At 44.4% G+C, this 27664-nt stretch overlaps 1 protein-coding gene across 3 annotated transcripts in view; it reads left to right on the forward strand.

Annotated features, from left to right (window-relative positions):
* PRKAG2 (protein kinase AMP-activated non-catalytic subunit gamma 2) overlaps positions 1-27664 on the forward strand; it is a 391725-nt gene that overhangs the window by 271300 nt on the left and 92761 nt on the right. For all 3 annotated transcript variants that reach the window (XM_056519619.1, XM_056519621.1, XM_056519620.1), the window contains one exon: positions 12766-12986. In XM_056519619.1, the coding sequence (XP_056375594.1) occupies positions 12766-12986 (221 nt within the window). The remainder of the gene's footprint in view (positions 1-12765; positions 12987-27664) is intronic.

Raw genomic sequence — 27664 nt, forward strand, 5'->3', positions numbered from 1 at the left:
CTATGTGTATGTGGTGGCCCAGTACAGGAGTTGCGTCCCTGTACCCTAGCTGTCCGGCAGACTCCATCCAGTGACCTCTGCCCCCCCCCCCCTGCACCTGTGCCTTGTGTATCTACTTCTATGCCTGTTATATAGTGTAGTGTACATAGAATGTGTTATGCCTTTAAGTAATGTTATCATGTGATTGTGACCAGGGATGGTATCAACAGTGACCATGTGACCTACAGGGTGATCTATGTGACCCTTCCTAGTCCCCCCCCCCCCCCCCCATAAGCTCTGGGAGGGACTAGTTCACACTCTTGGAGCTCTACTCTAGTTCCTGCTAAGCTGAGTGCTGAAGTCAGTCATAGTCAAGTCAGTCCAAGTCATGGCTAGGGGACCTAGCCAAGCTGTATAGACTGATACATCTTTCTGACTCAGTAACTTGTTCCGTTGGCGTCGGAGTGATTATTTGCCCCCCTCCCGTGCCTAGTCCAGGATCCAGTGGCCTACCTTCGGGTGGTGAAGGGGTGAAACCACGCCCTGGCATCATGAACACAAGGGGTTAATGTCATCTGCCCTGCATCACACCCTCACGCCATGTACTGGGGACAAGCAGGGCTCTGTGCATTAAGTGAAATGCTCTGTGACATTCTCCCGACTCACACAGCAGGATGATTGAGGAGCCAGGAGCCTGCACAGAGCCCTGCCTATTGCGCCCACACTTCCAGTATTTTGGCTCCACACAGAGACACACAGGCAATAGCTGCAGGAACAGCATTTTTTCACCCAAAAATATACAGATTTTTAAGCCAATGTATATTACAAATATACATATAATGGTATCATCTACAGTGACCCCCCGACCTACGATGGCCCCGACATACGATAATTTCAACATATGATGGTCTCTCAGAGGCCATCGCATGTTGAAGGCAGCATCAACATACGATGCTTTTGTATGTCGGGTCCATCGCATAAACGGCTATCCTGCAGCGCAGACTGCTTCAGCTGCCACCAGATAGCCGTTTACAGTGCCGTGTGCCCTTTGCTGACGATCACTTACCTGTCCTCTGGGCTCCGGCGCGTCCTCTTCGGGATCCCCTGCATCGTCAGCGCTCTCCATCGTCGTCATCACATCGCTGCGCACGCCGTCCCATCATCCAATAGGAGCGGCGTGCATAGCGACGTGATGGCGGCGACGGAGAGCGCGGATGTCGGGGAAGAAGAGGCCTTGCCGGAGCGTCGGGGACACCTCTGCGACGCGGCGACAGCGATGGACAGCGACATTCAGAGCAGCGGTGACGGTCCGGAGCGGGTTGACACGTGAGTACAACTTCCTCTAACAGTGGTCTACAACCTGCGGACCTCCAGATGTTGCAAAACTACAACACCCAGCATGCCCGGACAGCCGTTGGCTGTCCGGGCATGCTGGGTGTTGTAGTTTTGCAACATCTGGAGTTCCGCAGGTTGTAGACCACTGTCCTATACTTTACATTGCACGGATCCCTCAACATACGATGGTTTCAACAAATGATGGTCCGTTTGGAACGGATTACCATCGTATGTTGAGGGACCACTGTACATTATTGCTCACAACAGGTATATTTTAATGTAGTTTGGAATCCCTCTCTAATGTGTGCAGTGGATTTTGCCTAGAGCTCACTATGGACACGTAGAAGATGTCCTCAGACTACCCAGACATCACTGTGCAGGCCCCTTGCATGTTTCTCATGTGAAGCCATGCTGTAATATTATGCTCCTGTCCTAATTATAGGAGGTATGTTTGACTAGGAGGTAATAGTATGAAAGGTGATCTTCCCAATTGCTCAAGGATAAGATCCAAGGTTGGGCTTACTGGTGAGGCTGGATTCACACACTGAGGTACAGTGTTTTGCAAACAGGGTGCCTCCAGCTGTTGCAAAACTACAACTGCTAGCATGCCCGGACAGCCTGAAAGCTGTCTGGGCATGCTGGGAGTTGTAGTTTTTCAGCAGCTGGAAGCACCCTGTTTGCAAAACACTGGCCTCACAGATGACAACACTTTCTTACACAGGAAGATGAGATACTAAGCCAGCGTTTCCCAACCAGGGTGCCTCCAGCTGTTGCAAAACTACAACTCCCAGCATGCCCGGACAGCCTTGAAATAAGTCTGGGTGCATTCTAGACAAACAGATCCTGTCTGAGTGCATAGTGCCCACTGTACAATCATTTGTTGAGGAAAAATAATGGTCTTGAGATGTTATTCAAAGTCAGGGATGAACAGCTTCGTTTCAATGCCATTCTGGAGCTTTGTATGCCTTCAGCTTCATGACAACAACTTGTAGAAGCCTATTTCACTGTAATAGTGTCAGACATGGTGCTCACTGCTGCCACCTCTGTTCATGTTAGGAACTGTCCAGTACATAAGCAAATTCCCAAAACAGTTCCTGACATGGACAAAGGTGGCAGCGGAGAGCACCATGTCTGACTGGAAAGACTACACAATTTCCTCCAGGACATGGAGCAGCTGGGTGGAAGTATTGGTAGGTTTGAGATTCATTTATTTATTTTTACAAATGATTGTCAGATCTGTGTTACTTTCCATTACCAGTTGATTTGAAAAAAAAAAAATTCCCTTGGAATACCTCTTGTAATACTAAAAACTAACCATTTTCATTTTCCACTAGAATACCCCTTTAATGTTTCTTTAAAGGGGTACTCCGGTGGTCAACGTGTTTTTCCGTTTGTGACTTACCCTATTTGTTTTGTTTCATTTCTATTCTTGTTGTTTGGCCTACTTTATTTCCGTTCTTTGTTGTCTTTTTATACCCCACTTTGTTTTCCTATCTTTGCTTCTATTTCCTGTTTCTTGCTGTGCTGAAAACTACAAATCCCAGCATGCAACATGCCTTGCTGGTTTTGGGCGGCTCCTTTTTTTTGTTTGTTTGTTCCGCCCTTTAACCATCCTACTATTTTCCCGGGTCAGCCCCCTTATACACAGCACACTAATATAATCAGCCTTGGTTGGGATACACTGTCATACACACACAAAAGGGACTACAACTCCCAGCATGTGTCATTCAGGAGTCTTCAGTCTGTGGTATAACACCAGCATGCTGCCTCGGTAGTCTCCTGGGGGTTGTAGTTCACCATACCTCTGTAGGGCATACACCAGTGTTTCCCAACCAGGGTGCCTCCAGGTGTTGCAAAACTACTACTACCAGCATGCCCTGACAGCCTTTGGGCATGCTAGGAGTTGTAGTTTTGCAACAGCTGGAGGCACAATGGTTGGGAAACACTGGTGTAACATGATGTGCATGCTGAATAGGCTAGAACAGTGTTTCCCAACCAGTGTGCCTCCAGCTGTTGCAAAACTACAACCCCCAGCATGCCCAATGTCAGGGCTAGCTGGGAGTTGTAGTTTTGCAACAGCTGGAGGCACACTGGTTTGTAAACACTAGCATACAAATACACACAACATGGACTACAACTCTCAGCATGTGACATAAAGGGGGAGATTTATCAAAACCTGTGCAGTGGAAAACTTGCCCAGTTGCCCATAGCAACCAATCAGCTTGCTGCTTTTATTTTTATGATTTCCTGTGAAAAATGAAAGAAGCAATCTGATTGGTTGCCATGGGCAACTGGGCAAGTTTTCCTCTGCACAGGTTTTGATAAATCTCCCCCATAGAGATCATTCCCGGTATGAGATTTATTCCCCTGCAGTCCATACATCCCCAGCCCGTGCACCTTCTCATCCTCCCCTTCAGATAACACTTATCTTCTCTGTGAGGTCCTTCTCCTGTGCAGACCTACGTCCTTAGAATACAGAGCGGGGGGAGGGGAGGAGCTGTGTACTCAGCTGGATGAGCTGAGGGGCGTGGCTTATTCCTCTCATGCAGACCAAGGGAAGAAAAAAAGCTGTGACATCTTGTCCACAACAGATTCAGAACTGTGGACAACAGAAAAAGAAAACCCTCTGAACTACAGAACTTCCTGCCCAACAAACAGGGAAGAAAAACACATACATGCTGCCAAAACATCTAACACATGTATATTGCAAAAAAACTAAACTTACAAAGAAGATAACATATAGTCAAAAAATTTACCACCGGAGTACCCCTTTAAGGATGTCCTGGTTGCAGGCAATGTAATACAAAAACCGAATTAACTTACTGGGAATCTAGGAAAACGTTCCCTCTTTAACAATGAATAAATTGTGTGAAGCCGAGTACAGTGGAAAAATAGATGAGATAGACTGGTTCCTCGTTAGATTTATCGTAATTATGGCGTTCGTTTCCACGTGTGATGGAAAATATTCCATTGTAACTTTAGATAGAAAAATGTTACAAGCTCGTGGTACCTTCATTGCAGCCAGTCATAATACAAGTATTGTTCATGGTCATGCTGCTCCTGGTCACAAAGTCAAAGAAATGCTACTTTTCCTGCCAGATTTTAGGAGATTGTTGGAGTAGAATAAGCCTGAAGTGAGCGGAGAGCATTTCATGTTAGAACCCTTGTCTGATATTTCTTCGGGATAATTCATGGCATTGTCTTTAGTCTTGTTTACATTATTTTTTCTTTTATTTTTAATGCCGTATTTTTTGCCATATAGGACGCTCCGGCATATAAGACGCACCCAATTTTAACCTCTTAAGGACCCAGGACGTCCCCGTACGTCCTGGCGTTTTCCGGTCCCTGACGCTCACCGGGCAGAGATCGGAACTGGATGCCTGCTGAAATCCTTCAGCAGGCATCCAGGGCAAATGCCGAGGGGGGCCATGTAGGCCGACATGGGGGGCCTACATGGCCCCCCTCGGCATTTGCCCTGGATGCCTGCTGAAGGATTTCAGCAGGCATCCAGTTCCGATCTCTGCCCGGTGAGCGTCAGGGACCGGAAAACGCCAGGACGTACGGGGACGTCCTGGGTCCTTAAGGGCCAGGGTGCGGGGACGTCCCCGTACGCCCTGGGTCCTTAAGAGGTTAAAATTGGGTGCGTCTTATATGCCGGAGCGTCCTATATGGCAAAAAATACGGCATTAAAAATAAAAGAAAAAATAATGTAAACAAGACTAAATTGGGAAATTGCCCTTGCGATCTGCGGCGATACCGGGCTGATCGGGTCTCTGGGACCCGACCGCCCGGTAATTTCGCATGATCCCGGCTGTCACAGACAGCCAGGACCATGCTAACGTATAGGAGCGAGGTGGCAAGCCGGCCACCTCCTCCGATCCCCTGCGATCTGTCGGTTAGTTAACCGACCAATCGCAGGAGGGGGGGCGGTTACTTCCTCCCGTCCTGCCCGGCCCCTGAAAGTCCGGAGAGGACGGGAGGAAGACCGGAGGACGCTGCGGGGGACGGGGGAGTGCTGGGGCCCGGCCCCGGTACTTACCTCGTCCCTGAAGACCCGGATCCCGGCGAGGAAGATGGCGGCGGCGGCGACAGGTGAGTAGATCTTCAGCCGCGGTCGGGCCCTTTACAGCAATGCACGTCACGGTAAAGCGACATGCATTGCTGTAATAGGACCCTGTAAACTACAACTCCCAGCATGCCCAGACAGCCCTTGGCATCTGGGCATGCTGGGAGTTGCAGTTTTGCAACATCTGGAGGTCCACAGTTTTTGGACCACTGTGCCCTTCCAGATGTTGCAAAACTACACATCCTCAGCATGCCCTTACTGTCCAGGCATGCTGGGAGTTGTAGTTCTGTAACATCTGGCCCTTCAGATGTTGCAGAACTACAACTCCCAGCATGCCTGGACAGTTTTGGCATACTGGGGGTTGTAGTTTTGCAACATCTGGAAGGGCACAGATTGGGAACCACTGTATTAGTGGTCTGCAAACTGTAGTCCTCCAGATGTTGCAAAACTACAACTCCAAGCATGCTGTGAGTTGTAGTTCGGCAACATCTGGCTCTAAAGGTGTTGCCGAACTACTACTCCCAGCATGCCTGAGAATGTTTGGGAGTTGTGGTTTTGCAACAGCTGGAGGCACACTGGTTGGGAAACATTGTTTCCTAACTCAGTGTTTCCCAACCCGTGTGCCTCCAGCTGTTGCAAAACCACAACTCCCAAACATTCTCAGGCATGCTGGGAGTAGTAGTTTTGCAACAGCTGGAGGTCCCCCCCCCTGTGAATGTACAGGGTACATTCACATGGGCAGGGGCTTACAGTGAGTATCGGGCTGCAAGTTTGCAATGCAGCAAATTTTGCGCGGCAGCTCAAACTCGCTGTAATCCCCCATCCGTGCGACTGTACCCTAAAAACACTACACTACACTAACACAAAATAAAATAAAAAGTAAAAAACACTACATATACACATACCCCTACACAGCCCCCCTCCCTCCCCAATAAAAATGAAAAACGCCTGGTAAGCCACTCTTTCCAAAATGGAGCCTCCAGCTGTTGCAAAACAACAACTCCCAGTATTGCCGGACAGCCGTTGACTGTCCAAGCATGCTGGGAGTTTTGCAACAGCTGGAGGCACCCTGTTTGGGAATCACTGGCGTAGAATACCCCTATGTCCACCCCTATGCAAATCACTAATTCAGGCCTCAAATGCACATAGCGCTCTCACTTCGGAGCCCTGTCGTATTTCAAGGCAACAGTTTAGGGTCACATATGGGGTATCGCCGTACTCGGGAGAAATTGACTAACAAATCTTGGGGGTCTTTTTCTCCTTTCACCCCTTATGAAAAGGGGAAGTTGGGGTCTACACCAGCATGTTAGTGTAAAAAAAAAAAACTTTTTACACTAACATGCTGGTGTTGCCCTATACTTTTCATTTTGACAAGAGGTAAAGGGGAAAAAAGCCCCCCAAAATTTGTAACGCAATTTCTCCCGAGTACGGAGATACCTCATATGTGGGCGTAAAGTGCTCTGGGGGCGCACAACAAGGCCCAGAAGGGAGAGTGCACCATGTACATTTGAGGTGATTTGCACAGGGGTGGCCGATTGTTACAGCGGTTTTGACAAACGCAAAAAAAAAAAAACCCCACATGTGACCCCATTTCGGAAACAACACCCCTCACGGAATGTAATGAGGGATGCAGTGAGAATTTACACCCCACAGGTGTCTGACAGATCTATGGAACAGTGGGCTGTGCAAATTAAAAATGTTGTACAGCCCACTGTTCCAAAGATCTGACAGACACCAGTGGGGGTAAATGCTCACTGTACCCCTTGTTACGTTCCTCAAGGGGTCTAGTTTCCAAAATGGTATGCCATGTGGAGGTTATTTTGCTGCCCTGGCACTATAGGGGCTTCCTAAATGCGACATGCCCCCCAAGCAAAATTTGCTCTCAAAAAGCCAAATATGACTCCTTCTCTTCTGAGCATTGTAGTTCACCCGTAGTGCACTTCAGGTCAACTTATGGGGTACCTCCATACTCAGAAGAGATGGGGTTACAAATTTTGGGGGGTATTTTCTGCTATTAACCCTTGCAAATATGTGAAATTTGGGGGGAAACACACATTTTAGTGAAATTTTATTTTTATTTTTTTACATATGCAAAAGTCGTGAAACTCCTGTGGGGTATTAAGGCTCACTTTATTCCTTGTTACGTACCTCAAGGGGTCTAGTTTCCAAAATGGTATGCCATGTGGGGAATTTTTGCTATCCTGGCACCATAGGAGCTTCCTAAATGCGACATGCCCCCGAGCAAAATTTGCTCTCAAAAAGCCAAATATGACTCCTTCTCTTCTGAGCATTGTAGTTCACCCATAGTGCACTTCAGGTCAACTTATGGGGTACCGTCATACTCAGAAGAGATGGGGTTACAATGTTTGGGGGTATTTTCTGCTATTAACCCTTGCAAAAATGTGAAATTTGGGGGGAAACACACATTTTAGTGAAATTTTATTTTTATATTTTTTACATATGCAAAAGTCGTGAAACTCCTGTGGGGTATTAAGGCTCACTTTATTCCTTGTTACGTACCTCAAGGGGTCTAGTTTCCAAAATGGTATGCCATGTGGGGGATTTTTGCTGTTCTGGCACCATAGGGGCTTCCTAAATGCAACATGCCCCCCAAAAACCATTTCAAAAAAACGTACTCTCCAAAATCCCCTTGTCACTCCTTCGGTTCTGAGCCCTCTACTGCGCCCGCCGAACACTTTACATAGACACATGAGGTATGTGCTTACTCGAGAGAAATTGGGCTACAAATATAAGTATACATTTTCTCCTTTTACCCCTTGTAAAAATTCAAAAATTGGGTCTACAAGAACATGCGAGTGTAAAAAATGGAGATTGTGAATTTTCTCCTTCACTTTGCTGCTATTCCTGTGAAACACCTAAAGGGTTAAAACGCGGACTGAATGTCATTTTGAATACTTTGGGGGGTGCAGTTTTTATAATGGGGTCATTTGTGGGGTATTTCTAATATGAAGACCCTTCAAATCCACTTCAAACCTGAACTGGTCCATGACAAATTGTGAGTTTGGAAATTTTGTGAAAAATTGGAAAATTGCTGCTGACCGTTGAAGCCCTCTGGTGTCTTCCAAAAGTAAAAACACGTCAATTTTATGATGCAAACATAAAATAAACATATTGTATATGTGAATCAATATGTAATTCATTTGGAATATCCATTTTCCTTACAAGCAGAGAGCTTCAAAGTTAGAAAAATGCAAAATTTTCCAATTTTTCATAAAATTTTGGGATTTTTCACCAAGAAAGGATGCAAGATACCACAAAATTTTACCACTATGTTAAAGTAGAATATGTAACGAAAAAACAATCTTCTCGGAATCAGAATGATAACTAAAAGCATTCCAGAGTTATTAATGTTTAAAGTGACAGTGGTCAGATGTGCAAAAAATGGCCGGGTCCTGAGGTGTAAAATGGCTGGGTCCTTAAGGGGTTAAAGGAGGAAAATCTAGAATACAATGTAAAGTATAGGACAGTGATCTTCAATCAGCAGACCTCCAGATGTTGCAAAACTACAACTCCCAGCATGCCCGGACAGCCGTTGGCTGTCCGGGCATGCTGGCAGTTGTAGTTTTGCCACATCTTGAGGTCCGCAGGTTGAAGACCACTGGTATAGGAGGTAATACTCACGTGTCCCGCCGCTCCGGACCCGTCACCGCTGCCCTGGATGTCGCCCTCCATCGCTGTCGCTGCGTCCCCAGGGTGTCACCGTCGCTCCGTAACGTCTCTTCTGCCCGGTATTCTCGCTGTCCATCGCCGCCATCACGTCACTACGCTCGCCGCTCCTATTGGATGACGGGACGGCGTGCGCGACGACGTGATGATGACGAAGGAGAGCGCCGGCCATGCAGGGGATCCCGGCACAGGGCAGACACCGAGGAGGCAGGTAAGGTCCCTCCCGGTGCAGCCAGGTTAGTGTCACTTTCCCTTCAGACGCGGCGGTCAGCCTTGATCGCCACGTCTGAAGGGTTAATACAGGGCATCTCCGCGATCGGTGATGTCCTGTATTAGCCGCGGGTCCCGGCCGTTGATGGCCGCTGGGACCGACCTGATAGGACAGGGTTTTAATGTGTATTTGCCGTATAAGACGCACCAACTTTTCCCCCCAGTTTTGGGGAAGAAAAAGTGCGTCTTATACGGCAAAAAAATACGGTACTTAAGGGGGGTTACTTTGGCTATATATATATATATATATATATATATATACATACAGTAATAAAATAATAATAAACATTAATAAATGGTTAGTAAAAATGTTATGACATGACATAGAAACTCTGTGCTAGAATGAGTAGGGAGAAGCCTTGGGCTAGGCTCTTCGCTCCTTGTCTCTCTCTTCCTTGTGGGAGACAGATTCTATAGAAAGTCTATGGGGCCCCTCTCATGCAGCAAGAAGAGAGACAAGAGGAGCTCAGCTGAGCATTTCTCCCAGTTCATTCTACTGATCTTTGGGGTCTCAGCCCCCAGACACCGAGCAATCAAAACCTTTGACATTTCTATATGGAATAACTAGATTTATTTTTTTTGCTTCTATTACGGTAACACTATAAAATGTATTTACTCTCTAAGATCATTCACAATGTAACAGTAAAAAAAAAATTATATTTGTTAAATACTTGTTAAATCATCGCTTGTGTGCTATTGATTCATATCCTAGAATATCCACCTGCTGGTGGTTGCACGTGTTCAGTCCCATTACCTGGGTTCTTTAGCATTTAAAGGAGATATCTCATGAAATTTGCAGGATAGGGGATACGTTTTAGATTGCGGGGGGGGGGGGGGGGGGGTATTGTCTGAGCACTGGGGCCCTCCGTGATCTCCTGTATGGAACCCAGGCTCTCCCCTGGAGCGGCGTGTCTCGATCTCCACCCGAAGCAGGGGCCGCCATGGCCCCTCCATATATCTCTATGGGAGAGTTGTTCGGCTATCTTTGCTTCTCTCATAGCGATATATGGAGGGGCCGTGGCAGCCTCCACTTTGGGCGGGGGTCGTAATGCGCCGCTCCAGGGGAGAGCTGAGGCTCCATACAGGAGATCACGAGGGGCCCCTGTGTGGGGATCCCTTGCAATCTAAAACTTATCCCCTATCATGCGGATTGGGGATACGTTTTATTCCATGAGACTATTCCTTTAAGCAGCAAGGTGATTCCTACTATATAATATATAATATAAATAAGAAACAGCAATCTAGAGGTGGCGTCTTCTCACTGTGACTGGACTGGACACATTAGAAGGATGTTATGAAGGGGGGGAGGGTCATAAAACAGTAAAGGGCACAACAAACATGGAAAAGCATTATCTGAACAAATAATCTTTTTTCTTTTTTTTTTTATAAATTAAATAAAAAATATACCTAGAACACTAAATTAAAATGTAATGTAATGCAAAAATGTAATGAACAAGCCTTTTAAAGTATAAATTGCACAAGATATGTGCACATTATTGGCAATCGAATTACAAATACAGGACAAATTAATCTTTGTGATTAGTTCTTCAGCTGCTTTTTAGACCTGTCTCAAGTCAAGGGCCCTTAAAGGCGGCTCACGGGAGGCACTCAACACAAGGCTCAACAAATTGTGCGGCCAGGCCGAGCGAACAATCGCGGGATAGGTCCTGCAGCCCATTGCATACAGCACTGTTGGAGCCACATCCCCGCTTACATGATGTGCCACTGACAGTGATCATTTATAGGGCTGCACAAAAGGCACGATCAGCCAAAATACGGGTGTGTGTCGGCTGATTGCTGATCCTTTTACATGGCCAATTATCTAGGAACGCCCATTTGCCTGATAACTGACATGTGTAAAAGGGCCTTAAGTTGTGTTACTTTTGTGTACAATTAGATTGGTCTATGTGATAGAATCATTAATACTTTCAATTTAAGGGTTTATTTACATGTACAGTATCCTGCGCATATTTGAAGCTGTGTTTAATCATTAAAGTGGTACTCCGGTGAAAAACAATTTTTTTCAAATCAACTGGTGCCAGAAATTTATACAGATTTGTAAATATTTCTATTTAAAAATCTTAATCCTTCCAGTACTTATCAGCTGCTGTATACTACAGAGGAAGTTCTTTTTTTAATTTAATTTAATTTTTTATTTCTTTTCTGTCTGACCACAATGCTCTCTGCTGACACCTCTGTCCATGTCAAGAACTGGCCAGTGCAGGAGCAAATCCCCATAGTAAACCTCTCTTGCTCTGGACAGTTCCTGACATGGACAGAGGTGTCAGCAGAGAGCACCGTGGTCAGACTGGAAAAAAATTCAAAAAGAACTTCCTCTGGAGCATACAGCATCCAATAAGTACTGGAAGGAGTAAGGTTTTTAAATAGAAGTCACTTACAAATCTGTTTAACTTTCTGGCACCAGTTGATTTTAAACATTTTTTTTTCCACCGGAGTACCCCTTTGAGTGTATATTGAAATCTACAGAATTAAATAAGTGTAGGATACAGTAAGTGTGAATAGAGTCACACGTGGTGTAATTTGCTGCATATTTTCTGCAGCTGATTTTGTTACCTATTGATTTTAATGGGTAGGAAAATATGAAGAAGCAAAATACGCAGCAAAATCCGGCACGTGTGACTCTACCTTTTAAGGTTCCTTCTAGAATTTTCTATTGATTGCATTTCTGGATCAACTGGGTGTTGCCATTTGAGAATGCGCCCCTACACACTGCCACTATCTAACAAAGGTTGAAGTATTCATCCGTGTTGAGAAAAAAACCTAGCTGCCAACCCATTCATACATTTTCAGGAGGAATAACAGAGAAGCGGCACCATGTTGAGTTGAAGGGATGCTCCAGAATATATACTTTGTGGGCAATACAAGTATTAAAGTAGACACGCCAGGAGTAGTGACAGGCCCTCTTTAAGTTACTGGGGTTGTCCTACGATTAGGACTTCTCCCCTAGACATATGATAGGGGATTAGTATAAGATCACAGGGGGTCTGACTGCTGGGATTACTGCTCCATTTACTTTCTATGGGAGCAGTCAGCGAATGAAGCTGCAGAGCATATGTGAAAGCAATGATTCATCCTGTTGGGAGAATGGGGACCCCTTTTTAAGATCGCATGGGTCCCAGCAGAAGGACCCCCACAATCATACAATCCTGTGTATAGGGGATAATTGATCCAACTTGGAATACCCTTCAATCTTTGACCACAGTGACCACCATATCACACGGAGAGATAAAACAACAACTAACGAGAATTCGATCTCTACATGAGCTCCCAAGACTCCTGTGGATAAGACTTGGATTGGAAGAGTAGGCGATTCTTGTTACATATATGATGTATAATGGACTTTAAGCGCTTTTAGGGCATGTTTTATGATGCATCTAATGGTGACGTTGTGTTGTTGTCTTCTGCAGCCTCAGGACTGTCATCTTCCCCATCCACTCCCACACAAGTGACCAAGCAGCCCAATTTCCCTCTGGAATCCTACAAGCAGGAGCCCGAACGGCTAGAGGCCAGGCTACGTTCCTTCTCCTCTCCCCCAGATACCGGGCAGAGGTTTTCCATACCACATCTACCAGTTACTGTGACTAGATCCTCCCTTGCATCTTCAACTTTTAGCGCTACCTCAAACACAGTAAGTAATCTCTGTAACGTATAATCCACCACGTAAAACTGTTTAGCTACCTAAGTTATATATCTAGCAACAGCTACGTTATATAGCTGCCATCAAAACTTCCCACCTAAGGGTCATATAACAAAGACCCTTATATGTCTGATGTCCGCCCCTAGATGCATGACCTCCGCGATCTCTGTGCAGCACCTGGCGTTCATTTAGAATGCTAGGTGGGGGTGGCCAGGTCGTGATGTCACCACCACGCCCCTAGTGATGTCATGCCATGCCATGCCCCCTCATTTCAAGTCAATGGGAGGGGGCGTGGCGGACACCACGCCCCCTCCCATAGACATGCATTGAGAGGGCGTGGCATAAAAAATAACTAGGAGCGTGGCCGTGATGTCACGACGCCGACGCCTGCTTCAAACGTTCGGAATAAAATGCTCGAATGGAGTACCCCTTTAATATGGCACAGTGTATATACTGTTTTCATTCTACATGGGAGAAAACACTTTTGTTTATGGATTTTGTATCAATCCTGAAAGGGGTTATCCAGGAAAAAACTTTTTTTTATATATCTCAACTGGCTCCAGAAAGTTAAACAGATTTGTAAATCACTTCTATTAAAAAATCTTAATCTTTTCAGTACTTATGAGCTTCTGAAGTTAAAGTTGTTCTTTTCTGTCTAAGTGCTCTCTGATGACACGTGTCTCGGGAAACGCCCAGTTTAGAAGAGGTTTGCTATGGGGATTTGCTTCTAAACTGGGCGTTTCCCGAGACACGTGACATCAGAGAGCACTTAGACAGAAAAGAACAACCTTAACTTCAGAAGCTCATAAGTACTGAAAGGATTAAGATTTTCTTTTTATAGAAGTAATTTAAAAATCTGTTTAACTTTCTGGAGCCAGTTGATATATAAAAACAAGTTTTTTTTTCCTGGATAACCCCTTTAAAAAAAAAAAGTGGCATGTTCTAACACATGACATACTGCATGGTTATTCTTACAGCATATGACGATGCTACATGCTAACACTCTGAGGACATGTTCAAACGGCTTATAAGTGCATGATTTTTGACACAGAAACTGCACTTTCCATGTCAAAAATGACAACGTTTCACCTTAAAAAAAATCCCTGCTTACATTGACTTCAACGGGAAATGGGAAAACCAGTGGAAAAGAAGGGACACCAGTTAAAGGGACTTTCCTATCTCTGCTACTATTTCTGAATTTCAGGGACAATTATGTCCCCATTTTCGGCAAGGGTCCAAGTGGTCAAATCCCAACCAATCATCTTGTTATCCTATAGTTCAGGCATAGGCAACCCTTAGCATTGCAGATGGTTTTAGACTACATTTCCCATGATGCTTTGGCAGCATTTTGGCTGAAGTCCAGAATTGCGTATTTTTGGTCACTCTGTATACACTAAAAAAAATGTATAAAAAGCCATCAAAAAGTCCCATCAAAACAAAAATGGCCCTTTGCAATTTCACAAATATTTAGAATATGGTGATATATATCCGTAAGTTGGTAAAATATTCTTTTTTTTTTTTTTTTTGCGTATATGCAAATATGGAAATATTCGCGAATATCAGCACTTCCAGTCAGAGGACGCTGATCCCTCCCTTCTATTGGGTGAGATATCACCGCGCATGCGCATTGTGCAAATTTCATTAAGAATTTTCTCATTGAAAAAAAACAAAAAAAAAAAACAACATAGCGAATATGCGAATTTCGTGAACATAGGACAAATATTCGTCCATATATTCACGAAATATCGCGAATTCGAATATGGCCCCTGCCACTCATCACTAATGGCTAGTTATACACAATACTTTTATTTAAATTATAATTAATACTGTTAGTAATAAGTGTCTAAGCAGGGCCCTTGCTGTAGGCCTTATAAATCCAATGGTAGAACAAATAATGATAACGGTAATAAAAAATAATATTGATTATAAATAATAATAAAGTGATGGATTATTAATATATATATATACAGTGGTCCCTCAACATACGATGGGAATTTGTTCCAAACGAGCCATCGTTTGTCGAATCCATCGTATGTTGAGGGATTCGTGCAATGTAAAGTATAGGAAGCTGTACTCACCTGTCCCCGCCGCTCGAGATGGTGTCCCCGGGCCTCCGTTGGGCTCTCCGCTGTCTTCTCCGGTCCTCCGCTGTCTTCTCCGGTCCTCCGCTGTCTTCTCCGGTCCTCTGCTGTCTTCTCCGGTCCTCTGCTGTCTTCTCCGGTCCTCTGCTGTCTTCCCCGGTCCTCCGCTGTCTTCTCCGGTCCTCCGCTGTCTTCTCCCGTCCTCTGCTGTCTTCTCCGGTCCTCTGCTGTCTTCTCCCGTCCTCTGCTGTCTTCTCCCGTCCTCTGCTGTCTTCTCCGGTCCTCCGCTGTCTTCTCCGGTCCTCCGCTGTCTTCTCCGGTCCTCTGCTGTCTTCTCCGGTCCTCTGCTGTCTTCTCCGGTCCTCTGCTGTCTTCTCCGGTCCTCCGCTGTCTTCTCCCGTCCTCTGCTGTCTTCTCCCGTCCTCTGCTGTCTTCTCCCGTCCTCTGCTGTCTTCTCCGGTCCTCCGCTGTCTTCTCCGGTCCTCTGCTGTCTTCTCCGGTCCTCTGCTTTCTTCCGCAAGGCCTTACTGGGCCTGCGCAGCGACGTCATTACGCCGCTGCGTACGCCATTCCTATTGGATGACGTGCGCAGCAGCGTATTGATGTCATCGGAGAGGGCCGAGAAGACACCGGAAGACCAGCGCTGGACCCGGAGGGCACCCCGGAGCATCGTGGAGGGGTAAGTAATACTTACCGCACCACAAGGGGGAACATTAAGCTGCTATCCGGCAGCAGCTTAAGCATTTGGCGCTGCCGGATAGCACTGCGATGGCCCCGACATAAAAAAGCATCGTATGTCGATGCTGACATCGACATGCGATGGCCATCGTAGGTCGGGGGGTCACTGTATATCGGAATGACCGGGTAAGATATTATAGTCCATATACAGCCACCTAAAGTCTTATTTGAATATAGTCTCCAGACTTAGATTATAGGTGGTGGAAGAATCTCTGTAAGGTATATGGGGGGTATTTATCAATTTTGCCTGTTGACCGTTTCTTTTTACCCTTTTTTTTTTCACTTTGGTTTTCGTGGACATGCACCAAATTTATCATTTGGTGCAAGTTGTTAGTAATTTTGGCTCAAATGTTGAAATCAGCTGTTCACAGCGCCTTTTACACAGAACTTACCGCCACAGAGGACGCGTATTTTACCCTGTAGAGCGGCCATTTCGGAGTCCCTCCTGCAGTATATCAGCAAGCGACAGGAGTTATTTTCTTTTGTGGGGTTTATAGCCACCATGTGAAATGGATTTTATTTTCAACTTGGGTAGTTTTTTTGTTTTGTTACTTTAGTGCAGTGGTCTTCAACCTGCGGACCTCCAGATGTTGCAAAACTACAATTCCCAGCATGCCCGGACAGCCGTTGGCTGTCCGAGCATGCTGGGAGTTGTAGTTTTGCAACATCTGGAGGTCCGCAGGTTGGAGACCACTGCTTTAGGGCTTTACCTTTCCTGACCCTGTGCGGCCATGTCCAATGCTGGCTCAACGGAGGGTGAAGGTTCCTCAGAGACAACTATGTCGCAGGATAGTATTGAGCAGCCCGTTTTAATGTATTTTGACGCCTTTAACATTTTCTGACATTGCTAAGTGTGTTTTCCATGTGCAAAATTTCTTGGCGGTGATTTGCGCCAAAAAAAAACCCCTAAAGGCGCAAAATTGCGCCAAAGATCGATTGGCGCAAATGATGAATTACTGACTAAAGTTAAAATCACACACAGGACCGTGCGATTTTGAGAAAGTTGTAAAAATGACAGTGGAGAAGATGCGCCAAGACACTGCGCCAAAGTATTGCCCCAAAGTTACGTGACAAAAACACATAAATCCTTTGATAAATACCCCCCAGTGTGATGTAACAGCAAGGTGACTCGCGATCTTCGCTCCTGCAGACTGGCAGGGATGTGCGGCTGGCCCAGAGATGACTCCGCAACAACTACTGTGACTACACATACCGCGCGGACATCATTCTGTGGGCCGGCCGCACATCCGTGCCAGTCTGCAGAAGCGAAGATCGCCAGTCACCTTGCTGTTACATCACACTGTCCATTGCGGAGATTCTTCCATCCAGCGGTATGGAAGCACCAAACCATTCAATGAACTTTACCTGAATGGTTACTATCAGTATTATAATTAAAGTTTCGTGTATAAATAGCCATATTCTCAAGTCTTTCATACAGTTTCATACATACTTCCATATATCTAGAAGTCTGTATCTAAGTCTTTTGTATTTGTTCTTTTATTTTGGCACGAGGAGTTACGTGCAACACCAGTATCTCGATACATATATATCTTTTTTTTTTAAATATATTTTATAGTGTGAGCCCCCCAAATATTTATTTTCCATGATTTTATAAGCCACGATTTCTATAAAAAGGAAATAACATTTTCATATGAAGTATATTAGAAAGGTTAATGTTTTGCCAAGATGTACAACATATAAAAAGTTTTTGAATCTGACAGTGCCCATTTAAAGGGGTACTCCGGTGAAAACCTTTTTTTCTTTTAAATCAACTGGTTACAGAAAGTTAAACATATGTGTAAATTGCTTCTATTAAAAAATCTTAATCCTTCCTGTACTTATTAGCTGCAGAATACTACAGAGGAAATTCTTTTCTTTTTGGAATGCTCTCTGATGACATCACGAGCACAGTTCTCTCTGCTGACGTTATTATAATAATAATAACACTTTATTTATTGTTGTCCTTAGTGGGATTTGAATCTAAGTCTCCAGCGCACTGCAAGGCAAGGCAGCAGTGCTACCCACTGGGCCATTATGCTGCACATAGCTTACATCTGCTATGCATCTGCTATGCATGGTTGCTAAAATGGACAGAGATGTCAGCAGAGAGCACTGTGCTCGTGATGTCATCAGTGTTCCAAAAAGAAAGGAATTTCCTCTGTAGCATTCAGCAGCTAATAAGTACTGGAAGGATTAAGATTTTTTAATAGAAGTAATTTACAAATATGTTTAACTTTCTGCCACCAGTTGATTTAAAAGAAAAAAGGTTTTCACCGGAGTACCCCTTTAACAGGTTAAACTGTGGACCTCCAGTGGTTTCAAAACAACAACTCCCAGCATGCCCGGACAGCAAACAGCTGGTCCACAGTTGGAAGACCACTGGTGTAGCTCTTTTCCTGTTATAAACACCTCCAGGGAATCCTGCATGTGCAGAACAAATCACCATTTAGTTATATAAATTACACTTCATGCTATAGCATTGGCTGGATGGTCTGAGCTTAAAGGGGTACTCCGGTGGAAAACATTTTTTTTTTTTTTAAATCAACTGGTGCCAGAAAGTTAAACAGATTTGTAAGTTACTTCTATTAAAAATCTTTACCGTTCCAGTACTTTTTAGCAGCTGTATGCTACAGAGGAAATTCTTTTCTTTTTAAATTTCTTTTTTGTCTTGTCCACAGTGCTCTCTGCTGACACCTGATGCCCTTATCAGGAACTGTCCAGAGCAAACCTATGCTACTCTGGACAGTTCCTGACACAGACAGAGGTGTCAGCAGAGAGAACTGTGGACAAGACAAAAAGAAACTCAAAAAGAAAAGAATTTCCTCTGTAGCATACAGCTGCTAAAAAGTACTGGAAGGGTTAAGATTTTTAAATAGAAGTAATTTACAAATTCATTTAAAGAAAAAAAGGTTTTCCACCGGAGTACCCCTTTAAGTAGTAGAACAGCCCAAATATGCTTTATTGCTTCATACATGCATTATCTGACCTGGCTCCCTGTATGCCACATTTTATACATTGGGAGAGTGAATAATAAGAAAAGTGTCATGTTTGGCAAATGCAATAAACAAGGGTCATTATATAGCATTGAGACAGTTGTTACGGGTGCATTCACACACGCACAGAATCTGCTGAGGATTTGAAATTGTAAAATCTGCAATTGTGAATCTGCAACTGCGTATTTTCCTAGGCAAAAATTTGCGACTGTGAACCCTGTAAAAATCTGCAACTGCGGACATGCAGTTGTGGATCCAGTGTGTTTAAATGCACCTTCCACCTTACAATACACCTTACAAGCTGCTTTCTTCCAGAAACAGCACCACTTTTGTCCTCAGTTTCCGTCTGGTATTGCAACCAAGTTGCATTGAAGTGAATGGAACAAATTTGTAATACCACACACAACCTGATGACAGCAGTGGTGCTGTTTCTGGAAGAAAGCAGCTATGTTTTTTTAAAGGGTACCTCTCATCAAAAAAAACTTTTGATATATTATAGATTAATGTATGCAGAATAACTTTACAATTGCATGTTATTAAAAAATATGCTTCTTTCTATTTAATTTTCCACTTTGAAGAAATGACCACTAGGGGTCTCCCTACCAGTCCTGGCAGCAAGCATTTCAGACTCATGCTGGAGTCCTAAACACTACCAGCTGCCAGTCTGCTTTGTTCACAAAGGAGAACATTCAGAGCTGCCAGCCTGCTTTGTTCACAGCCTGTTTGGCTGTGAACAAAGCAGGCTGGCAGCTCTGAGTGCTTAGGACTCCAGCATGAGTCAGAAATGCTTGCTGACAGGACTGATCGGGAAAAATACAATAGAAAGAAGCATATTTTTCATTAACATGCTATTGGAAAGTGATTCAACATTCATTCATCTAAAATATATCAAAAGTTTATTTGATGAGAGGTACCCTTTAAATCTTGGATAACCCCTTTAAGGGTGTATTCACACGTACAGTAACCTGCATATATTTGATGCGCAGGATTTGAAGCTGCAGTTTATACTTTCAGCAGAATCCAAGTCCGCATAGACAGTTCTGCTATAGAACTAGTGTTTACTGAGCAGCAGAATCCCATGAAGATCCTTTTTTTCCTCCCATAGAAGTCTATAGGAGGAAAATACCAAGATTTCCTGGGAGAACGCCATATCTTCAGCATGGCGCAAAATTAGAAAACTGCCAATGAGCCTAAAAACCCCACCGAAGGATTAAAAAAAAATGCCCCCATCTGGGTATGGCATTTCATCATTCTCTGTTGACATCATTATCAGTATTTTTGGCCATAAAAAGAAGGCATACAGTGAGTATAGCTGTTTTTTTTTTTTGGGGGGGGGGGGGGGGGGGCGGGTGTTTGTGGGAAACACAGTAAGCTTTTTTTTTTGTGTTATTGCAAACTGACACTGCAGTTTTTGAGCGAAAATTATGAGTGGATTTAAAAAAAAAAAAAAAACATAGGAAAGATAAATAGAAGTTTTGTCTTAGGGTATGTTCACACAGCAGATTGTCTGGCTGGAAATTTTCCAGGCGGACATTCTGCTGTGTGAACATACCCTAAGGCAGTGGTCTCCAACCTGTGGACCTCCAGATGTTGTAAAACTACAACTCCCAGCATGCCCGGACAGCCAACGGCTGTCCGGGCATGCTGGGAGTTGTAGTTTTGCAACATCTGGAGGTCCGCAGGTTGGAGACCACTGCCCTAAGGCATTCCGCAGGTGCCGGCAGAACACGCCGGAACTAGGACTGCTTACAGGTACGCTGTCTCTGTAGACAGCAGTGCAAACAAGAAAAGTCTGCTTCAACCACATTTCCAAGCAGAATTTTTCTGCCGTATTCTGCTCGGAAATTCCACTGTGTAAACGAGGCCTTGGTGAGACAACCCCTTTAAATGGAACCTATCATGGTCAAAATGGATTAGGCAGCATATAAAAGATCAGGAAGAGCTAAGCTAAATGATATATAGTATTGTGGAAAAGTGGGTGATCATCAGGGCTCAAGTCCTGCAGAAATGCATAGGAACTGAGTTCCTGCACTTTTTCCACAGCAGGAACACTGTTCCCATTAGCAGGAGTCCTGCAGGACCAGCCCTTGAGTGGAAATATTGGGTGAGTTCCATCACTTTTTTTTTACCCAGGAGTGTATATAGAGTGTATATATAGTCAGTCAGTGAGTAAGACCACCTACTGGACTCCTAAACCCAGAATAAACAGAGATGTAGCTTAAAACATAATAAGATCTATCATTCTTTTCCAACAAAACAATGTATCAATCTGCTCAGCTCTTCCAGCTCTATAGCAAGATACTGACAGATCAGATTGTATGTTCAATGTGACAGGCTCCCTTTCAGCAGTGGTAAGATTTAGGCATGGAAGCTGTTTTGCTTTTGAACCATTTTTTAGACATTGGAGACATTGGAGACGTGACTTAGGGGACGTGGCTTAGCTCTGTATTATTTTAAAGGAAATCTGTCATCTGTGCCACCTGCACTAACCTATTGGTACAGACAGGTAATGCAGGTGACACAGATGACAACGATACTTACCTGGTCCTGTTCCGTGCTCTGGTTCTCCTGCTATCCTCTTCGGTATCTTCAGCTCCGCACAAGACTTGGGGCATGGGTAGAGCTTAGTGACGTCACCGCTGCTGTTCTCTGCTTGGTCCCGCTGCTAGCAAACAGCAGCGGTGATGTCACTAAGCTCCGCCCATGCTCCAAGTTGGACCCAGAGCTGAAGATACCAAAGAGGTTAGCCGGATAACCACAGCATGGAACGGGGACAGGTAAGTATTGTTATCACCAGTGTCACCTACACTACCTGTCTGTACTAACAAGTTAGGGCAGGTGACACTGATGACAGATTTCCTAAGTGAGATTCATAAAATTAACAATGAAGAGCCAGATTCTGGCTGCTTAAAAGGGTACTCCCGTGGAAAACTTTTTTTTTTTAAATCAACTGGTGCCAGAAAGTTAAACAGATTTGTAAATCATTTCTATTAAAAAATCTTAATCCTTCCAGTACTTTTTAGGGACTGTATACTAAAGAGAAATTCAAAAAAGAAATGCATTTCCTCTGATGTCATGACCACAGTGCTCTCTGCTGACCTCTGCTGTCCATTTTAGGAACTGTCCAGAGCAGCATTTGTTTGCTATGGGGATTTTCTCCTGTGCTGGACAGTTCCTAAAATGGACAGCAGAGGTCAGCAGAGAGCACTGTGGTCATGATATCAGAGGAAATGCATTTCTTTTTTGGATTTCTCTTTAGTATACAGCCCCTAAAAAGTCCTGGAGGGATTAAGATTTTTTAATAGAAGTGATTTACAAATTTGTTTAACTTTCTGGCACCAGTTGATTAAAAAAAAAAAAAGTTTTCCATGGAAGTACCCCTTTAAATCTGTTGCATAACATACTGCTTTAAATGGGTTGTCCTGAGAAAGAAACAACCAGTGTATGGTGTCATAAAGTATAATAAAGCAACTTACTAATATACTGTTATTAGTCATAGTGCACAGATCTTCCATATCAGCTGAGCTGTCCGGCTTGTAGCTGTAATGTCAGGTCACATGCTCTGAATGCAGAGCTCCCTTTCCTGCTCTCCCTTCCTGTCTGCTTAGGATAAGACCATTGATGTGAAGAGGGGATCTCATATTACTGCACATCAGTAGTCACAGCAGTTTCCATCAGAAAAGGCTTACTGCTGTCTTTTCTGAGAACTGCTCCCTGCAGCCTTAAAATCTTATGAGCAGTAATATGGGATAATAATTTCAATGGTCTGTTCCTCAGAAGACATGACAGGGGATGGAGTAGCAGGGAAGGGAGCAGACTGCTTTCAGAAAGTTTCATGGGAGGAATGTCAGAGCTACAAGCCAGACACCATAGCTGTGTACTATGGCTAATAACATTATATTAGTAAGTCGCATTATTATACCTTTTTACACCATACACAGGTTGTTTCTTTCACTGGAAAAGCCATTTAACAATGGTATAGACAAGATCTAGACATACAGAATGTTAATAAGATGAAAAATGTTGTGCCAAAATCTGCATAGCCCATGTGCCACAATACTCAAACAAAGCCTAAGGGCTTATGCACACTACAGATATTTTGCTTACAAAAAAATTACGAGCTGAATTCACTTACAGCTGAATCCTATTGATTTCGATGGTATTTTGCTGCTCAGTGCACACTATGGAAGTTCCATAGTGAAACTTCCTAGGCAGATGTGGATTTAAAGGGGTATTCCGGGCAAAAACATTTTATCCCCTATCCAAAGGATAGGGGATAAGATGTCTGATCGCGGGGGGCCCGCTGCTAGGACCCCCTGTGATCTCCCTGCAGCACCCGTATTCTAGTTTCGGAAACCTCTGGGTTTCCGGGACTGGGGACATGACGTCATGCCACGCCCCATCCATTCAGGTCTATGGGAGGGGGCGTGACGGCCATGTGACGTCACGCCTCCGCCCCCTTGTGTCGTCAAGCTCTGCCCCTCAATGCAAGCCTACGGGAGGGGGCGTAATAGCTGTCCTGCCCCCTCCCGTAGGCTTGCATTGAGGGGCGGAGCGTGACGTCACACGGGGGCGGAGGCGTGACATCACACGCTGCTGGCCGTGTGGTCGCCGGTAATCAGACCCGGAGCGAACACGCTTTGGGGACTGATTACAAACGGGGGTCCCCAGCGGCAGGACTTCCATGATCAGGCATCTTATCCCCTATCATTTGGATAGGGGATAAAATGTCTAAGCACCGGAGTACCCCTTTAAGCAGAAAAATAAACTTGTTCATTCTTATGGTGGAATCTGCTGAGCAAACTGTTAACTTTTGCTGTAGCATTAGTACTGCAGCTGTAATCCAATGTTCAAGTGAAAAAAAGTGCAAGTGCAGAACATAATGTACAACACAAGGTGGTGCTATGTGTAACTACCAGTTGTCTTAAGCAAATTGTTTGTGTTCAGAAATAATAAAGAATAGATTTTTTTTTCTTTTGAGCAGTTCAGCTGCTGTAATAAGTGGAATGCTCCCTCTTCTTCCCCCAACCCTTCAATCATCTTTCTGTTGATGTTTGCTATACATTTGCTCACTAGTTTCAACAAGTATCTGAAGTCAGTGCATCAAAGCATAGCAGACTTTTGTCCATAAGATCTTAGATAGTATCTAACTAGGCTGTATGAAGGAATATTCACATACAAAAGATTTTTTGCAGAAATGTCTGCGACTGACCCATCTATCTGAGCGTGCTATAGAAGAAAAAGACATGCATAGGTATAAAACCTGCAAAAATCTGCCAAATGTGAATTTACCACTAAAACTGGTAGTAAAAATGACAACAATTCAGCCTAGCTGACAGGTGGAGTGAAGTCACTGGAGCAAAATTTAGAAATACAAATCATAAAAAAAAAGCCCTAAAACTTTGTTGACTATTTCACTATAGTGTCTGCAGGCTGTGTCACATTTGCATTTCCTTGCCATTGTTTATGTGATGACTCACTAGTGCTTTTGTGTGTGGTGCAAGATTGTGGCTCGGGGTGGTTAGATGTATCACTTCGTGACACCAGGGCGCCATTAACCTACAGGGTCCAAGGATAGGACAGCTTCTCCTGGGCCAGGCACGGGGTAATAAACACACCGATGCCAGGTTACGGATAACTGTCTTTTCTGAGGCAGGAGCAGATATTACAATCCTAACAGTGCAGGTTAGAGTAGAGGAGATGCAGAATTACCCTTGGGAGCTCTGTAGACTTGCTGTGACTTGTAGTATTGTACTTGGGTCTTTAGATTTAATGCCGAGGCCTCCCACGCTGACTAGGGTTCTGATAGTGTCCAATTAACGCTACACCGCCAGGATAGGAACTATCACTTTGTGGCCGTCGACTCACTGGGTATTATGCTCATTGCTCACAATTAGGAATTTCCGACTCCTCCAGGCGGGGGACACTTGCAGAATGGCACAGTTGCTTGCTTGAAGATTTACTTTAGGCTTCCGTTGAATCACCTCGCATTGCACTGCACACACTGAATAGCAAACCTACACTTTATATAGCCTAGCTAGGGGGACCTCCCACTGGGTAACCAGGGGGACATGGGTACTCTGCATCATACCCCCTAACAAATATCCTGTACATTTCTTAAAAGTACAGTGCAAAACAATATAAATTAGGCAAAGACTACAATGAATGTTAAAGCATCACCTGAGCAGCAGGGCTTGGTGAACGCACCTGAAGCAATGTACCTGACAGGATGCACTTCGGTACTGGGACACCACAAACTCCCCCTCTTAAAAAACAGCTGCCCTCTGCACTTAGTCCTGGAGGGTGAATATTGCTGAAGATGCAAATACCTGATGCATTATCTTGACACAGTCCTTCACAGGAGCACAACAAAGTTCTCAGACGTAATGCATAATTTGTAGAATGTGCAAATCGTTCCTGAGGTAAGAAAGTGCAAAATAACACTGTGTGGTTGGTGCCTTTGATGTTGATCATTCGCTTATTGTTTAAGTGCCACAGATTTAGATTTTTACTTGAGATTAGCATTTAATACTGCACTCCTACTTGGCATTTTTTCCCTGAAATAAGGATGTACAAACTAAATTCTTGAAGCTTTTCCTTGGGTTGTGTGCATTTTCACAAACAAGGTGACTCTGGAATTCGGGTCGGAGCTGCCGTAGGCTTTCCATCACTACCGTTCCTTTGCCACAGTGCTCATTGACTTATAGCATCTTCTCCCCGCGAGTTTCAGCTTGTCACCGAACACCCACTGTGGCAGCGGGGGCAATATTGGTCTGGGCTGGGGCTCTTGCTTCGGACACGTTGACACCTTTTCAGGGCTAGAGTAGGAGAACAGGGTCGAGAAGCTGGCTTCCACAGGAGTACAGTAAAACTGTACCAACCAGACCAATTTCTACAACCAAGCCAAAATACTATATAACCGTTTTAAAGAAAAAGGGTATCCAACACCACTTCTCAGAGAGGCCTAGAATAGAACAAAGGATCTAACACAGGAAGACTGCCTAAAACCATAAACCAATACAGCCACAAACCTAGAAGATGACAAAAAGATGAACCAAAATGTCATCACTACATATAATTCAGCCCACAGTCACATCCAGGCCGTACTAAGCAAGCATTGGCACATACTACTCACGGACCCATTCCTTAAAAGCACTCTTCCCAGAAAACCCAAGATCACCTACCGACGGGCCCCCACCATAAGAAATATGGTGGCACCCAGCAGACTCAAACAACACAATAAAAAAAAACTCAAGGAAGCACCACTGCCAAAAAAGGCTCTTACAGATATGGAACCAAGAGATGCCTCTGCTGCCAGACCATCGCGCACAAAAAGGAGCACTTCAAAAACAATACCACCGGAGAGTCATTTCCCATCAAGTATCACCTCACTTGCAAATCTCAATTCGTCATATATGTTATCACCTGCATCTGCGGCCAACAATATGTCGGCAGGACCACTCAAGAGCTACACTCAAGACTGAACAAGCACAGGAACAATATCAAGCGGAAATACCTACTGCACAGTGTGTCCAGACACTGTGCAATGAACCACCCTGAAGAAACCAATCCCATCACAATTTGTCCCATCGATTTCGTCCCCAGTCACAATCAGGATAGATTCCAGACCCTCACAAGAAGAGAGATGTTCTGGATTTTTAAACTCAACACGCTCCAGCCCCATGGGCTGAACGAAGCCACCGAACTCATCAGATGAAACCACATCCCCACACGCCACACTCCCCTCCATCCCCCCTATGCCCCCCTCCCCATCATCTGTACCCACATCCCCATCTACACACATCTACTAACTAAACTTATTCTCCCATGCCTTCCCTCCATACACACACTAAAACATCAACTCCACAACACGACTCAACTAATATGGATACCTTGTTAACCCAGTGACACAGTTCTGTCCATCATCATTAACATATTACAAGCAAACTAAAAACTAACTATATCTCCCAGTGACAGAACTCGATCCGGCTTACAAGTCCCCCATACACCACACAGCCAGACATTCCTCTGTGTAGTGATCCCACTCAGCCTCACTCACTTGCATAGGCTGTAACCAGCCTATTGTAATCAATGGGCAAAATTTCATAATGTTATACCCACACAGGACTCAATCTCCTCTGCACACAATCCCACACCCGGGATCAGTGAGTGGGTTTCCTGCCAATTTTTGAACTTCCAAAACTGTATATATACCTGATTATGTTGTATATAAAGGACCTGAAGAAGAAGGAAAATCTTTGAAACGCGTTGTCCTGTTCACACTGCATGTTTTATGGATTAATAAAGCCTGCTTTTTTGCACTATACTTGGGTGTGCGCCTCATAGCCAAAATCGGATTTTTCTGCCGGAGCTCACAGAACCAGCTGTTTTCTCCTGTATCCACAGGAGTACTCACACTTGAGTCATGCGTTCTGATTTCTGTCCAAGATCCCCATGATCGGTAGTGTGAAGAGAGTCGCACAGGCGAATGCGCCCCCTAAGACGAGTGGACGACCAGCTGTGATCATCTTTCATATGTGCATCTTTCATTAGAGGGCTTCAAAGTTTAGCAGCAATTCTCCAATTTTTCACAAAAATTTCTAAATCAGAATTTTTCAGGGACCAGTTCAGTTTTGAAGTGAATTTGAGGGTCTTTTATGTTAGAAAAACCCCATAATGGACCTCATTATGAAAACTGCACCCTTTAAGTATTTTAAATTATTTTGTTAACCCTTCAGGTGTTTCACAGTAATAGCAGCAAAGTGGAGGAGAAAATTCAAAATCAAAATCATTTTTTTTTTACACTAACGTTCTTGTAGACCCATTTTTTTTCATTTTCACAAGCGGTAAAAAGAGA

This window comes from Hyla sarda, chromosome 5 (genome assembly GCF_029499605.1).
Source record: "Hyla sarda isolate aHylSar1 chromosome 5, aHylSar1.hap1, whole genome shotgun sequence".
Classification (NCBI taxonomy): Eukaryota; Metazoa; Chordata; class Amphibia; order Anura; family Hylidae; genus Hyla; species Hyla sarda.